General features: G+C 46.2%; 1 protein-coding gene across 6 annotated transcripts in view; it reads right to left on the bottom strand.

Moving 5' to 3' along the window:
- AGK (acylglycerol kinase) overlaps nucleotides 1–14,173 on the bottom strand; it is a 98,044-nt gene that overhangs the window by 22,887 nt on the left and 60,984 nt on the right. For 4 of the 6 annotated variants that reach the window (XR_009865543.1, XM_062187379.1, XM_062187320.1 and 1 more), the window contains 3 exons: nucleotides 9,976–10,045; nucleotides 2,439–2,518; nucleotides 1,431–1,508 (listed from right to left, as the gene is read on the bottom strand). Coding sequence is in view for 5 of the 6 variants with exons in the window: in XM_062187379.1 (XP_062043363.1) it covers nucleotides 1,431–1,508; nucleotides 2,439–2,518; nucleotides 9,976–10,045 (228 nt within the window). In the remaining variant the exon portion in view is untranslated. The remainder of the gene's footprint in view (nucleotides 1–1,430; nucleotides 1,509–2,438; nucleotides 2,519–9,975; nucleotides 10,046–14,173) is intronic. The other 2 variants (XM_062187492.1, XM_062187604.1) reach the window with 2 other exon arrangements.

The raw sequence follows: 14,173 nt of genomic DNA, 5'->3' as shown, positions 1-14,173 counted from the left end.
CAATTTAAAATAGATCACAGTAAAAAATGAGTGGGAATAAGAGAGGGAGGAGGAAGTTTGTAACTGTAAAGCTGTATAGTTCTGCATACATTTCTACGGAGTTACTTCTAAAGGTACAGTTTAAAAACTTGTCATAGGATTCCAAATCCCGTTAAGCTTGGTGGTAAAAATTCCATCTTAATTGTTAAAGTGATCATATTAAGTGTTAAAGTGATCATACAAATAGGATCAGTGTCTGGTAATAACAGTAGATAGGATTAAAAAGGAGAGAACGTCCCAACATGGAAAGCAGTCCACCCAGCAGACTTACAGAATGACTATCACTTTAAGTAACACTCTGACCTTGGAATCAACCCTCAAGGCTTCCTGGTCTGGCTGAAAAGCCTGTGAGAGCATTTCAGGCATGGAAAGCCAAGACACTGGGGCAAACAATGTCCTACATGAAGGATCTCTGCGCATGAACCCCCAGCAGAAAGAAGTGGCCATCAAAGAAGGAGGTACTTTTCTCTGAAGGGAGGAGAGAACTTCCACTCTGCTTATGGCTTTGTCTAAATACTGATGGAGTTTGTGGACTCAGACAGCTTTCATAGCCTTGGCAGCTCATGTCAAAAGCCTTGGGTGGGCACTGACGTCATACATACGCATGTTAACTGTTAAATTAAAAGGAGTCACTGTGCACTAACTCTCCAAGCAGAACCTCTGTCCTCAATGAATTGTATTATGAGTTAACTGTAAAACTGGTTCTCAGTTTTTGTGTGTGTGTGTGCCAATTGTTGAATCTTTACTTAGTATAGAGTTGGTCTTCTGTGCACAAAGTTAACTGAAAATGAATCTCAATGGAGGATGGGACTGGCAAGGGGAGAGGGAGGAGGAGGAGGAGAGGAGAGGGTGGGAGTGTGGGTGAGAGGGCAGGTATGGTGGGAAGAATAAATATATTCCCAAAGTTGTACTTACAAAATTTGTATTCCTTTAAAAAAAAAAAAAAAATCCAATGGGCAATGTAGAACCATTCTAAATTATTATTCAAGTTCATGCTACTAATGAGATCCTTGCTCATATGATTTTTTCCCCATATATATGTGTTTCCTTAGAGTTTGCTTGTTTTTTTTAAACCAGTCAGCCAAACAGAAACACCTCCAGCTCAGGCAGCTAACTTCTATACTGTCGGCAGTTCTTCCATCTCCACCAGCAGCACATTTTGACACTATGCTTGTAGTCTTCCCGTGGCCAGTAAGGAGGTGATTCCTTGTGTCCTTACTGTTTCTTCCTTATCACAAAGCAACTCAGCAGATAGCACTAGCCGGGCATTACACCCATCACTAAAATGTTAGAATTCACCATTCAGAAACAAAGGGCAAGATACTCCTAAAACGCTGACCTGTTTGTGTTTAGTTATTAATTAAAGCATTTGGAAAGCAGTTTGTTCTCACCAGACTTTTCCGGGAATGCTAAACAATTCCTCTTGGTGAGCTCCTGAAATCTGAGGTTGTGGATCGAACACAGAGTAACTGGTGGCATCAACAAATCAGAGCACATTTGAAAATAAAGACGTAAACTAAGAATACAGTGTGTAATATAATACAATAGTATCTCCCTCTGACATTCCTCTGTCAGGGATTTCATTAGCAGAAATGATAAAATGCAACAAGTGAGACATTTTTGTAATCCGTGTGGCAGGCTGGCCCACGACACGTAGAGGGATTTCTTGAGAGCTGTGGGAGATCAGTCGTAATTCAGTTAAACTATACTAAAACTGGAAGCCCTCATTTTGTAAGAAAAGTAATGCATAAACACCAGCCCCCAGGTGTGAAGTGAACCTCACAGTGTCCCTGTTCTACCTCTCGACATCAGTGGACCTGGTCACACTCTCTTCCCAAGCCAAGTTTCATTTCAAGCAATCGATCTCCAGGAGTAAGCCCTTTTCCAGGAAAAGACGGCCACTCAACAGGTCTGTTATTCCCTAACACAGCCAGGTACCTGCCTCCCTTCCTTAAGAGAGGCGGCCTGTGGTCTCTCAAAAAGAAAGAAAAAAACACCACCTCTCTGGAATAGTCTGAGCTGCAGAAGGCCATGGCACAGGCACGCCTTTTGCTTGGTGCCCAGCTAAGCAGGAGGACAGGAAATCCCATTCTCCACTCAGTCTAGCTTGAGCCTAAGCTACACTCAACTGCAGGCTGCCCTCCGAAGAGAGCACCACACGCCTCTCTCAACTCCCAGCAAGCTAGTGCCTTCCCCCAGGGTATAACCTCTACCTTCTTAAGTACAGAACCTATGACCTCTATAACCTCTACCTGTATCAACCTTCGTTATTCACACACAACTCCACCTCCAGGCCCACCAGACTTAACCCCAGCAGATCACTGCACATTAAAACCTCAAAGACCAGGACAGCAAAGACATTGTAAAGATCGTCACACATCGGGATGGTCATTCTTTACTTGCTAACTTTCACAGCGGCATCTCTGAAGGATCCCCAGCGCAGGCCAGTCATTGCAAACACAGGCTGTTCCTTTTCACCCTGGAAGTTAAATGCACTTCATTTAGATTAACAAGTACGGCAACTGGCAACTCTCCAAGGGCAGGCACGAGCAAATGCTCACGGCCTACTTCCTGTCAGACCCGAACTCTAAAAGGTACGTTCCAACTTTAAAGAAATGAACCTTGTGAGTGCCCAGAAGGCCATGAAGAAGCCATGCAAGAAGAAGAAAGTTGTTTTATATTAGCTCTCGTGAATCTGCTGCGAGGGAACACGCTGCCACCTGCAGACTGTCACTTAGGGAGTGCCTCGGTCAGCAGCCGTTCCTCTCCTCACACAAGCGTCTTTTAATTCCACTTTCCCATGAACTTTTTCAAGTGCCTCATACTTGTCCAACACGAACATGATTTAAGCAGCGTTCTTTTTGGAAGGCCAAGAGCCCTCAAGTGAGATCAGATTCCTGATACTTCAGAATGTTGTACCTGAATATCTGAAAATTCAGTCAAGTATTTGTCACAGCACACCATAAAAAACCTGATGTGAATTTAGCCCAAAGCTTTGTGGTCAAACACTGCAAGTTTCTAGCAAATAAGTGAATTAAGCAATTCATAACAATGAAGTTTACAAAAAAATACACAGTAAAGCCATTGCCCCTAAGAGTTTGGACTCCATAAGCAACCTTCCTTAAAGTAATACTTAAATACAAGTAATACAGCAGAGTGCCTGGGTTCCTGCCTCCTACATGGGAGACCTGGATTGCATTCCCAGGTTCTGGCTCCAGCGTCACCTCTGTGCTGGCTGCCACTGGATTTGGGTGGCAAACCAGTGGATGGGCACTCTTTGTCTCACTCTCATTTTTTTTTTAATTTGCTAGAACCAAGTCATCGCCCCACCACAACCAGTATAAGCAGAAAATTAAGAACTGATGGGAATCCTGGGCACTGGAAGTTGCTCACCTAGAGAAACACTCTAAGCCTTCTCCTTGTGGAAGGGGTGCAGCCCTCCAACTCCACTGTACTCCCATTCCAACTCTGCAAAGCCAAGTGAGGGAGAATCATGAACAGGAGAAACCTACAAGACGCTGGCCTCTCTTGGGGCAGGTGCTGTGGCACAGTGGGTTAAGGTCCCAACCTGCAGCGCTGGCATCCCATATGGGCGCCAGTTCGAGTCCCAGCTGTTCCACTTCCGATCCAGCTCCCTGCTCATGTGCCTGGGAAAGCAGCAGAGGGTGGTCCAAGTGCCTGGGCCCCTGCACCTGCATGGGAGACCCAGAATAAACTCCAGGCTCCTGGTTTCACATCAGCTCAGCTCTAGCCATTGCGGCCATTTGGGGAGTGGACCAGCAGACGGAAGACCTCTGTCTCTACTTCTCCCTGTAACTCTGTCTTTCAAACAAATAAAGCTTAAAACAACGCTTAAAGAAAAAAAAAAAGATGCTGGCCTCTCATCCCAGTGTTGGGCATCTGCTTTGCACAGATAGAAAGAAGAAAGGAACTAGAGGGGCAGGGTGGAGACGGGATGTGAGGAACTCGCTGGCCGCACGGCCAGGACTCATCTGTCCCCTTGGTGCCAAGTGGACCCTGCAGACGCAACAGACTCTGAGCCATCTGACAGCCTCATCTCAGAATCTGGACCAGGGACCGCGGGTACCGAACCTGGGAACGTAGTGAAGCCAGGAAAGACTTCCAACGCCAGAAAACCATGTCATGGGGAGGCACCCCAACAATCCCCGCAGAACCCGGAAGAGCGAGGGCGCACTGCTTGGTAAGTAAAAGGTTCTCCTCTAGTCTTCCTCCTCCACACCGACAGGGGCCAGAAACAGCAGGCGGCGGGTGGGGAGGAAATCAAACACAATTCAGACACTGAGCGAGGGGTGACTGCTGGTTACTGACAGTGACCGACGATGGGTCAGGGCAAGCACTGCACACGGCAACACGAAGCAGAAACCTGTTTGCTTTCACTATCTTAACTGACATTTATGGGATTCAATGTGATGATCTCGTGTACATACACGATGCAAAGTTATCCTATCAAGCCAATTAACATATCCACCAACTCCCTTATTTTTTTGTGGTGAGAACTTTGAAGTGCAATCTTAACTGTGCTGAAATGTTTTTATTATTGTGAGTCAGACCCAAAGCTACCCCTGCTGTCTGACGGCAACTTTGTGTCCTTGGACGAACATTTCAACATTAACGTACATTAACAAGCACTCCAGAAGGTACCACAGAGGATGCCATGGTGAAATAAGCTAGTGAACACCAAAGCTATCCAATCGGAAACAAGTTGTCTTGACAGAAACTCTGAAGTCTTTAATATGCCAATGTGCATTATAAATTTCTACAGGGAGAGACATACGTTTTCCTGGGTTTGGTGTTGTGGCACCGTGGGCTAAGCCACCACCCAGGACACTGGCATCCCATATGAGTTTTGGTTCATGTCCCAGCTGCTCCAATCCAGCTCTTTGCTAATGTGCCTGGAAAACAGAGGAAGACGGCCCAACCGTGTGGGCCTCTGCACCCATGTAGGAGACCCGGAGGAAGCTCCTGGCTTCAGCTGGCCCGGCCCCAGCTGCTGTGATCATTTGGGGAGTGAACCAGTGGATGGAAGATCTCCTCTCCTCTTCTCTCCTTCCTTCCCTCTCTCTGCCTTTCAAATAATTTTTTTAAAGAAGCATTCCTGAGCTAATGGGCCAGCCCCTCCTGAAGGACCCTTCAGCACAACTACGGCTACTTGAGAAACGATGTTTTGAAGTGTGTGCTGCAGGTGGGACCTGCTGACCACTCTAACACTGTTTGCTTTCAGGCCGGTGTCGCGGCTCATTTGGCTAATCCTCCGCCTGCAGCGCCGGCACCCTGGGTTCTAGTCCCAATTGGGGTGCTGGATTCTGTCCCGGTTGCTCCTCTTCCAGTCTAGCTCTCTGCTGTGCCCCGGGAGGGCAGTGGAGGATGGCCCAAGTCCTTCGGCCCTGCACCCACATGGGAGACCAGGAGGAAGTACCTGGCTCCTGGCTTCGGATCAGCACGGTGTGCCGGCCATAGCAGCCATTTGAGGGGTGAACCAACAGAAGGAAGACCTTTCTCTCTGTCTCTCTAACTCTGCCTGTCGGGGGAGGGGGGGGGGGGGAACCAAAACCACAACAACAACAAAAAAACACTGTTTGCTCTCTTCATCTGGGAGAAGCGTTGCAGGATTTCCTGTTAGGGTTGAGGGAAAAGCCCGTAACCCCAAGGTTTCCCTGAGGAGGGTAAGAATGGCTCTGGACAGTAAGTGAGCATCCAGACGTACACGATCTGTGTATCTTCAGACAGTGACTTGACCATGGCTGTCGCAGTTCAGACGTGAAATGCAAGTAAGTGATATAGAGACCAGTCCCTCTGCTGAGTACACACGAGCACAGTAAAGGCAAGCAAGGCCAGATGGACACAGGGGGAGCCAAGAGACAAAACATCAGGTCCTGGCAGGTATCAGATGATGAGATGAATATGTCAATCAACAAACACAATCTGTACTTATGAAATACATGAAACTTGTGTAACTTAAATAAAATTTAAGAAAAAAGAAAAAAACAAAACAGACACACAGATCTTCCAGATGTGCTGTCTCAACTTACAGGTGTGAACAGAGCAAAACCCCCAGAGAAAAGGGCCTGGTGGTCTGCAGAGGAGCTGGCTGGGATACAACGCAGAGATTGAAGGACAAGACAATTTCTGCCTCATCTAGGAATTTCAGGGATCCGGGATCAGGAGAAGAGGAGGAGGTAGAAGGAATTCTCAAGCTGCTCCAAGCACCTCTGAAGAGAATGGTTAGAGCCAGGGTCTGAAAAAACAGAAACCACGGAGCTAGCCAGGAACGACAGGGGAGAGGGAGCTACTCCAGCCCCCCAACCCCCTCTCTGGCACAGGCCATTTGGCTGTGGGTTGGCAGCATCTAAACATCTGATTTAAAAAAAAAAAAAGTTGAAACAATTTAACCTGTTCTGGCAGTTTCTTTAAAGCCAGCTCTTAGGCAGTGCAGATATTTCTGTTGGAAAAACTGCTCTTTAAAAGTCCCAGGATGGTGCCACCTGTTACACCACCTGGACAAGGCGTGAAGTGGAAAACGCAACCGACTGAGGCGGTAAACCTAGATCCTAGTTCCGTCTCCAGGACAATTACTAGTATCACCAGATGTCTTCTATTTACAAGGACAAAATATTCCTGCTGACATACAGAGCTGGAGGTGTGAACACTGGTCAGTGTAAAAGCTGAGCATACGGCACTGTTACAATTTCTCTTCTCTTTGGAGAATCTTGTGTTACAAGTTTAATGGGGTTGGGGCTATCATTCACAAGGTGAAGGATGCAGCATCAGGCCTGGGCTTGCAATGCTTTTCTCCATGCTCTGAAAGCAATTTCCAGAAAGAGGGGAAAAAAGAACAAGAATTCAACTTAGCTGGGTTCCTCAGAAACCAAACTAGAGGCTGCTGCGGCACATGTTCTAGGACTGGATTCAAAGTTTTGTTTCCTGGGCTGTCATGAAAATGCGGAGCCTGTAGTAAATTTAACACTGGTTTCATCAGTTCACCAAGTCAGTATATTTGAAAGAAAAAGATAAGAGGGACAAGAGATTTAAATATAAGCAAGGCAAGATATTCCAGTTAAATTTAAGTATGTATAAGACACAGTAAATCACTCCATTACTAAGATGCTAACTGCTTTCCTTTGGTAATATTTGAAAATAATATTTTCATAGATAAGCATCTATAACACCTTTCGTAGGCTGGAACATCTTTCAGCATAGCCGAACCATTTTTTGAGGACAATTTTATTATATACTAAAAGATGAAATAGAAATTGAATCACTTTGTCATGACCAGGGAGGTTGTGATGGACAGTTCTGACATTGCTGCATGAAGAAAAAAGGAACATAAGAGGCAGCCAGGTTGTGGGCTCCTGGGTTCACCAGCTGGGAATATGCTCAAAGCAAACTCGACACACAGGACCTTCCGGGACCAAGTCTGGAATGATGACAAGGTGGACTCCTCCTCTCGGAAATATGATATGAGCGAAGTACACAGGGCTCAACATCCATAGGATTATTTAACTTCACGGCTCTGCCTACTTAGGAATTTGGTCTTTCTGGGGGCTGGGGGTGAATTGTTTTGTTTTGTTTTGACAGGCAGGCAGAGTGGACAGTGAGAGAGAGAGAGAAAGGTCTTCCTTTTTCTGTTGGTTCACCCTCCAACGGCTGCTGCAGTCAGCGCACCACGCTGATCTGAAGCCAGGAGCTCCTCCTGGTCTCCCACACAGGTGCAGGGCCCAAGCACTTGGGCCATCCTCCACTGCCTTCCCGGGCCACAGCAGAGAGCTGGACTGGAAGAGGAGCAACCAGGACAGAATCCGGCGCCCCTCCTGGGACTAGAACCCAGGGTGCCGGCGCTGCAGGCAGAGGATTAGCCTATTGAGCTGAGGCGCCAGCCAAATAATTGTTTTTTTATGAATTAAATTTTTAAAGAGAAGATTCTGATCAAGAATTGGAATGGTTATTGGACAAATCAAAAATACTTTAACAGTACACTGAACACCTGTGCCCTTCACATAGGTTTGCCAACACTTCCTGATAGTGGCCGTACGTGCCTGTGTGTACAAGTTCTGCAGCACAGCTAACCCTGTGAATAAATTACCGGGGAGTCAGGGACCCTTTATTTTTATTCATGGCATTATAGCCACCGCATTATTCTTTCTGACATTCAAACCCTCCTAACATCAGTGAGCAGGACACCTCTGGGCTGGCTCCTACGCCTCTGTGATGCCCATAGGGTTGTGAGTACTTCTTCGCCTCTTTCTCTCTCTCTCTCTCTCTCTCTCTCTCTCTCTCTGAGAGGTAGAGACAGAGAGAAAAGTCTTCCACCCACTGGTTCACTTCCCTTTTGGCCCCAACAGCTAGAGTTGGGCCAATTCGAAGCCAGGAGTTTCTTCTGGGTCTCCCATGCGGGTGCAGGGGCCCAAGCGCTTGGGCCAGCTTCTGCTGCTTTCCCAGGCCATGGCAGGGAGCTGGATCCAAAGTGGTGCAGCCAGGACTCCAACGAGTGCCCACAGAGGATGCCGGCACCGCAAGCGAAGGCTTAGCCGACTATGCCACAGCGCTGGCCCCTCTTCGCCTTGTTCTCGCCCTGCCTCTGAAAGCCATCCCCTCAGGGGTCCCGGTTATTTTTCTCAGGAACGAACGGTAGAGATGGGCAAGCTCACTGCTCTTGGGCCTTACTGCCTCTGACCGCCTTCAGTGAGCATAATCAGTAAATACTAAGTGATTTCTAAAACCATGAGTTCATCAACAAGTCAGCAAGGAAACATTGGACAGCCTAACAGAACAACAGAGGTTCTGTTCCCACCCGGGATGGGAGAAGCTACGTGAACAGTGTTCCCATTTTAAAAAGGTTAAAAAAAAAAAAAAGCCAGAAAATCTACAAAAGCGTAACTCTCTTAAGCTTGTCAGCCGATGAAGCAACCTACAGCCTGGGGAAGACAGGCTGCATGGAAAGGTCTCAGCTCTGGGGGAGCACGGGGCGAAGGGGAAGTCGGTCACCGCCCAGGTCTGTACTCATTCAGCTCTGTCATTGCTCTAAGCAGCCACCACGGCAGATGGTTCCTTACAGTTCACAGGAACCCACAGAGGAACTAACAGCGAAACAGACCAGGAGGAGATGCACAGGAATTCTTACCTATGAGAGCACTGCAAAAACTGTGGGAAATTGCGGCGCCGGCACACCGGGTTCTAGTCCCGGTTGGGGCACCGATCCTGTCCCGGTTGCCCCTCTTCCAGGCCAGCTCTCTGCTGTGGCTAGGGAGTGCAGTGGAGGATGGCCCAAGTCCTTGGGTCCTGCACCCCATGGGAGACCAGGAGAAGCACCTGGCTCCTGCCATCGGAACAGCGCGGTGCGCCGGCCGCAGCGCGCTACCGCGGCGGCCATTGGAGGGTGAACCAACGGCAAAAGGAAGACCTTTCTCTCTGTCTCTCTCTCTCACTGTCCACTCTACCTGTCAAAAAAAAAAAAAAAAAAAAAACTGTGGGAAATTAAAAGTTCATTTTGGTTCAAATGGAATTAAAAGATAACTTTATTTTGGTAGCAAAAAATGTGAAGCCAATGCATACATTTTCTTAATACACATTTTCTATGAACTTTTCCAAGTATCTTCACTCAATCAAGAAGTCACAGGATCAAAGTCTGGAACTGGTAAACCAAGAAGCAGCGTTCCCGGCTCCACAGCAACACACCCCACACCTCAAATGGTTAACGTGGTGGTTCTGACTTATGTTTTTCCACTTTTTAAAAAAGCAGTAACACAAGTAAATTAGTTATAGCAACTAGAATTAACAGGTGAAAGTATTTTTTTCTGGGGGTAAGACTTTGAATAGGAAGGGAAAGTGGACTGTTTTCATTTTAATTTCAACTGCCATATTTTCTGTAATAGTATCTAAGTATTACTTCGATCATTGTTGAGACTCTGAAGACTTTACCTTGATTTGTAACACATCAAGTGGGACTGTCTCTCCTTTCACAATTGCAAGCGTGGCATCTGTGATATGTCTGAAAGAGAACGGGAAGGAAAGCAGGCACTGTGAAAACCAAGCAACACCTCCCCTGGCCACAGACACACACACACGCGCGCACACCTGGCCACAGACACACACACGCACATGCAGACACTCACACACCTGACCACAGACATGCTCACACACACACACACACACCTGGCCACACACACACACACACACACACATCTGGCCATAGACACACGCACACGCCCACACACACACACACGCACATACAGACACACACCTGACCACAGACATGCTCACATACACACACACACATCTGGCCACAGACACACACACACACACACCTGGCCACAGACACACACACACACACCTGGCCATAGACACATGCACGCGCGCACACACACACACACACACCCTCTTGCTCAGAGCACTGTCAGGAAAGGAATATTTTCAAAAACTGCAAACTTAGTGGGCACAGCTATAGTAGAAGGCTCTGACTAGGGCTCAGAGAGAGCAGGCCTTGGGGAGGAGAAGTTCATACAAGGTATCACTTACTGATTTAACATTTGCTGCGTCTCCACATTGTGCCTGCATATTTAACACTGGAAAATGATACTTAAATGAATAAAAAAATCTTCCATTCATTTTTAGAACTGACACACTTCTAAAAACAGTATTTCTTTTTACCCTAACAGCCAGAAGGGTAACTAATGACAGGATTTGTTGTAGTTTTCTTAGCAAAATATAACCCAGAACCCAAAATATATTTCCCTTATTTTCCAAGATTACCAGGAAGTAGGCTTCATTTTAATTGATGATTCTGTTATTCAAAGACAAAAATGTGTTCTTATTTGTACTTTGGTAGCCATCAAAAATCTATAGGTAACGATGAATCAAAACACATTACTGCTGACACCCACTCACAGTGCTCACTACGCAATTCTGGAGTTCACACTTGTTCAAACTTAGACACGTAATCCGCAACACTGTCAAAAGAAACAATCAGACATGGTTGAAGACACCCTCTCACAGCCGTGACAAGCAGCAGACCCACACGACCCACACGGCCATGTCCTCTCCCTGACCCCTGCCCGCAAGTCTACCGCCTGTGTGCCTTCAGAGAGGCCCACGCCAGCAAGCCCAGACGTGGGCCCTTCTCTAACTTTCTACAGGGAACTATCACTTTCTCTTCACAGTGGGTCACAGTTCATGATTCTTTACTTTTTCATCTGCCTCCTTCTGGACAACATTTCCACCAGGCTAGCGATAATTTACATCTAATTATCAAGCAAAATATAATTAAGCCTAGCCGTGCACGGCACATAATAGGCTCCCAATTATCTGAATGACTATATGCTGTAGAATTTCAAGTCTATAAGATAGCACAGAGCCCAGCAACACGAACTCCTCAACAACTACTAACTCACGACCAAGCTCATCTCGTTTCATTCTCCCTACTTATCACCCCCATCCTGTGCCAACTGCAGTAAATCCTGGATACCCTTCACCCATAAACAGTTCATTGTGTGTTTCAAAAGACACTTAAAAATAACATAAGTTACACTATCACACCTCCAACAGTAAAAATCCTTTATAGCAGCAGATATTCAGTCAATGGTTACATTTAATCAAGTAACTCATATGTTCGAGTCAGATCCAAAAAAGATGTATCCATTGTACTTAGTTTATGTCTCAAGTCTCTTGAAGCCTATAGGTTCATTTTCTCTCCTTTACTTTTTCCTACTTGAAGAGATGGTTTGTTTTATTGAGTTTATGAGGGTCTGGATTTTACTGACTGCATCCCATAATATATATATATATATATTTTGACAGAGTGGATAGAGAGAGAGAGAGAGAGAGAGAGAAAGGTCTTCCTTTTTGTCATTGGTTCACCCTCCAATGGCCGCTGCGGCCGGCACATCTCGCTGATCCGAAGCCAGGTGCTTCTCCTGGTCTCCCATGCGGGTGCAGGACCCAAGCATTTGGGCCATCCTCCACTGCCTTCCCAGGCCATAGCAGAGAACTGGCCTGGAAGAGGTACAACCGGGATAGAATCCGGCACCCCGACCAGGACTAGAATCCAGTGTGCTGGCGCCGCAAGGCGGAGGATTAGCCTGTTAACCACGGCGCCGGCCAACCATAATATTAACATATCTACATTTCTTGTGTTTTCTGAAAATCTGTACTGAGGATAGAAAACGTGTATCCAGTTCGGCTTCTTGAGTTTTGGGAAAAACACTCCCCACACGTGGTGGTGTGCCGGCTCAGACACTACCCTGGCCAATTCACACGACTGTGGCAAGCTCTGAAAATCACCGCCTACACGTATTAACAGTTACTAACCAGTGACCTTTCAATTCTGCTACCCCTTCTAATTTCTCATCTGGCTACAAAGAGTCTCTGCATCCATCCTTAATTTGGATACCCCAAAGAACAGGTCACACAATGTCAGGATAAATTCATTTTAACCAGTGTTCAAAATAAGCCGATTCCCTACCATCATCCCAAAGTCACCAGTTTCTCACTTTTATTTTCTTAGCCCTAAGAGCTCAAAGATTTAAATATACACTTGATGTTTTAATGTAATATAGTTATTAGCCTAATACTCAAATTATCCCATATGAATGAACTTTAATAATGGGATACAAGGGTTAGTACATAATTGAAATGAACTATAAAAAAGGGTAGCCACATAAAGTCCACATTGATGTTAGCCAAACTGAGAAGAAATTAATAGTTCCTTCTTAACTAACACTAAGAAGGCAGAATTACTTCAGTTTGAAAAAACTGATTTTTTAACTTTTTTTTTTTACTTTACTTCTTTAGAGCGGTTTTAGGCTCTCTTAGCAAACTAAAAGGAAAGTACAGAGATTCCCACATTTCTCCTGCTCCAACACACGGACAGCTTCTCTCACCATCAGCATCTCCCACCAGAGCAGCTGGTACGTTTGCTACAATGAGGAACCTACGTTAACACCTCACTATCACCCTGAACTCCAGGGTCACTCTTGGTATTAGACGTTCTGCAGGTGTGCAGTGTATCCACCGCTGACGTATCCTACAGGATGCTTTCACAGGTCGTCCGAATCCTTTCTCCTGGCTCCACAGTTCTGCCTCTCGGATACCAAACAGCTGAATCACAGGATGTAGCCTTCCCAGAGAGCCTTCTTTCACTCAGTGAGAGGCACTGAAGGTTGTTCCTCCAGGCATTTTCAGACTTGCCGGCTCGTTTTTCACTGCTCAATGACATTCCAGAGTCTGCACATACCACAGTTTATTAATACATTCACCTGCTGTCTACTTCTCGTGTGGGTCTGGGACAATTATGTCTTTCCAGGAATTTGTGGGCAGAATTGTCCACAAGTTATCCTTTTAAATTTCTGTTAGATCTGTAGTGATGTCCTCTTTCATTACCAATACTGAGAATTTGTGTCTTTTTTTCCCTTAGCTTGGCTACAGATCCCATCAATCTTTTCAAATAATTAGCATTGGGTTTGTTTGTTTTTCTATTGATTTCCTGTTTGCAATTTCATTTCTCCTTTGATCTATGTGTCATTTAGAAGCATGTTGTATAACCTCAATGGATTTAGAGATTTTTCCAGTTACCTTTCTAGTTTAATTCCTTTTTCCCCCTCATTAGGTGCGACAAGATGGCTAGAACTGACTGGAGTCAGGTATTTTCCTTCACCCAGGTTAATTAAGCCCTGAAAACGCTCCACTAGGTCAGGCTCTGGTCAACTTGTTTCTCCTGAGAGTAGGCTTTGAAAACCAATCTGCTCTGGCGTACTTCAAATGGCTCCCTTCTTCTCCTTTCCTATGTGAAAAGCATGAGATTTCTCTGATATTCACTGCAGGGTCCTGAGCGAGCTTCTGAAGGTACACTTCACAATAGCTGGGTCCCCTGCAGCTCTGTAATTCTGAGTTGACCGTACTGATGTCCAGCGTTTGCCAGGCTCAGTTCAGGCTTTCCCACGGCAGCACCAGTTCCCACGGTGGCTTCTGCCGTTAGTCTCCACCAAATCATGGCTCCTGCCCGTCTCTAGTCCTGGGGGCAGCTGTCCGCCCTGAACCTGCCCCTCCCCTTCAGATCCAGAGCAGTGCTCAGTCTTCTTGTTGCTCAGCTTTTACTTGCCGTTAGGGCAGAGTGGCTGCTTCC

The sequence above is a fragment of the Lepus europaeus genome, chromosome 1 (genome assembly GCF_033115175.1).
Source record: "Lepus europaeus isolate LE1 chromosome 1, mLepTim1.pri, whole genome shotgun sequence".
NCBI lineage: Eukaryota > Metazoa > Chordata > Mammalia > Lagomorpha > Leporidae > Lepus > Lepus europaeus.
The sequence above is the reverse complement of the archived record's forward strand: the minus strand, read 5'-3'. Positions and strand labels throughout refer to the sequence as shown.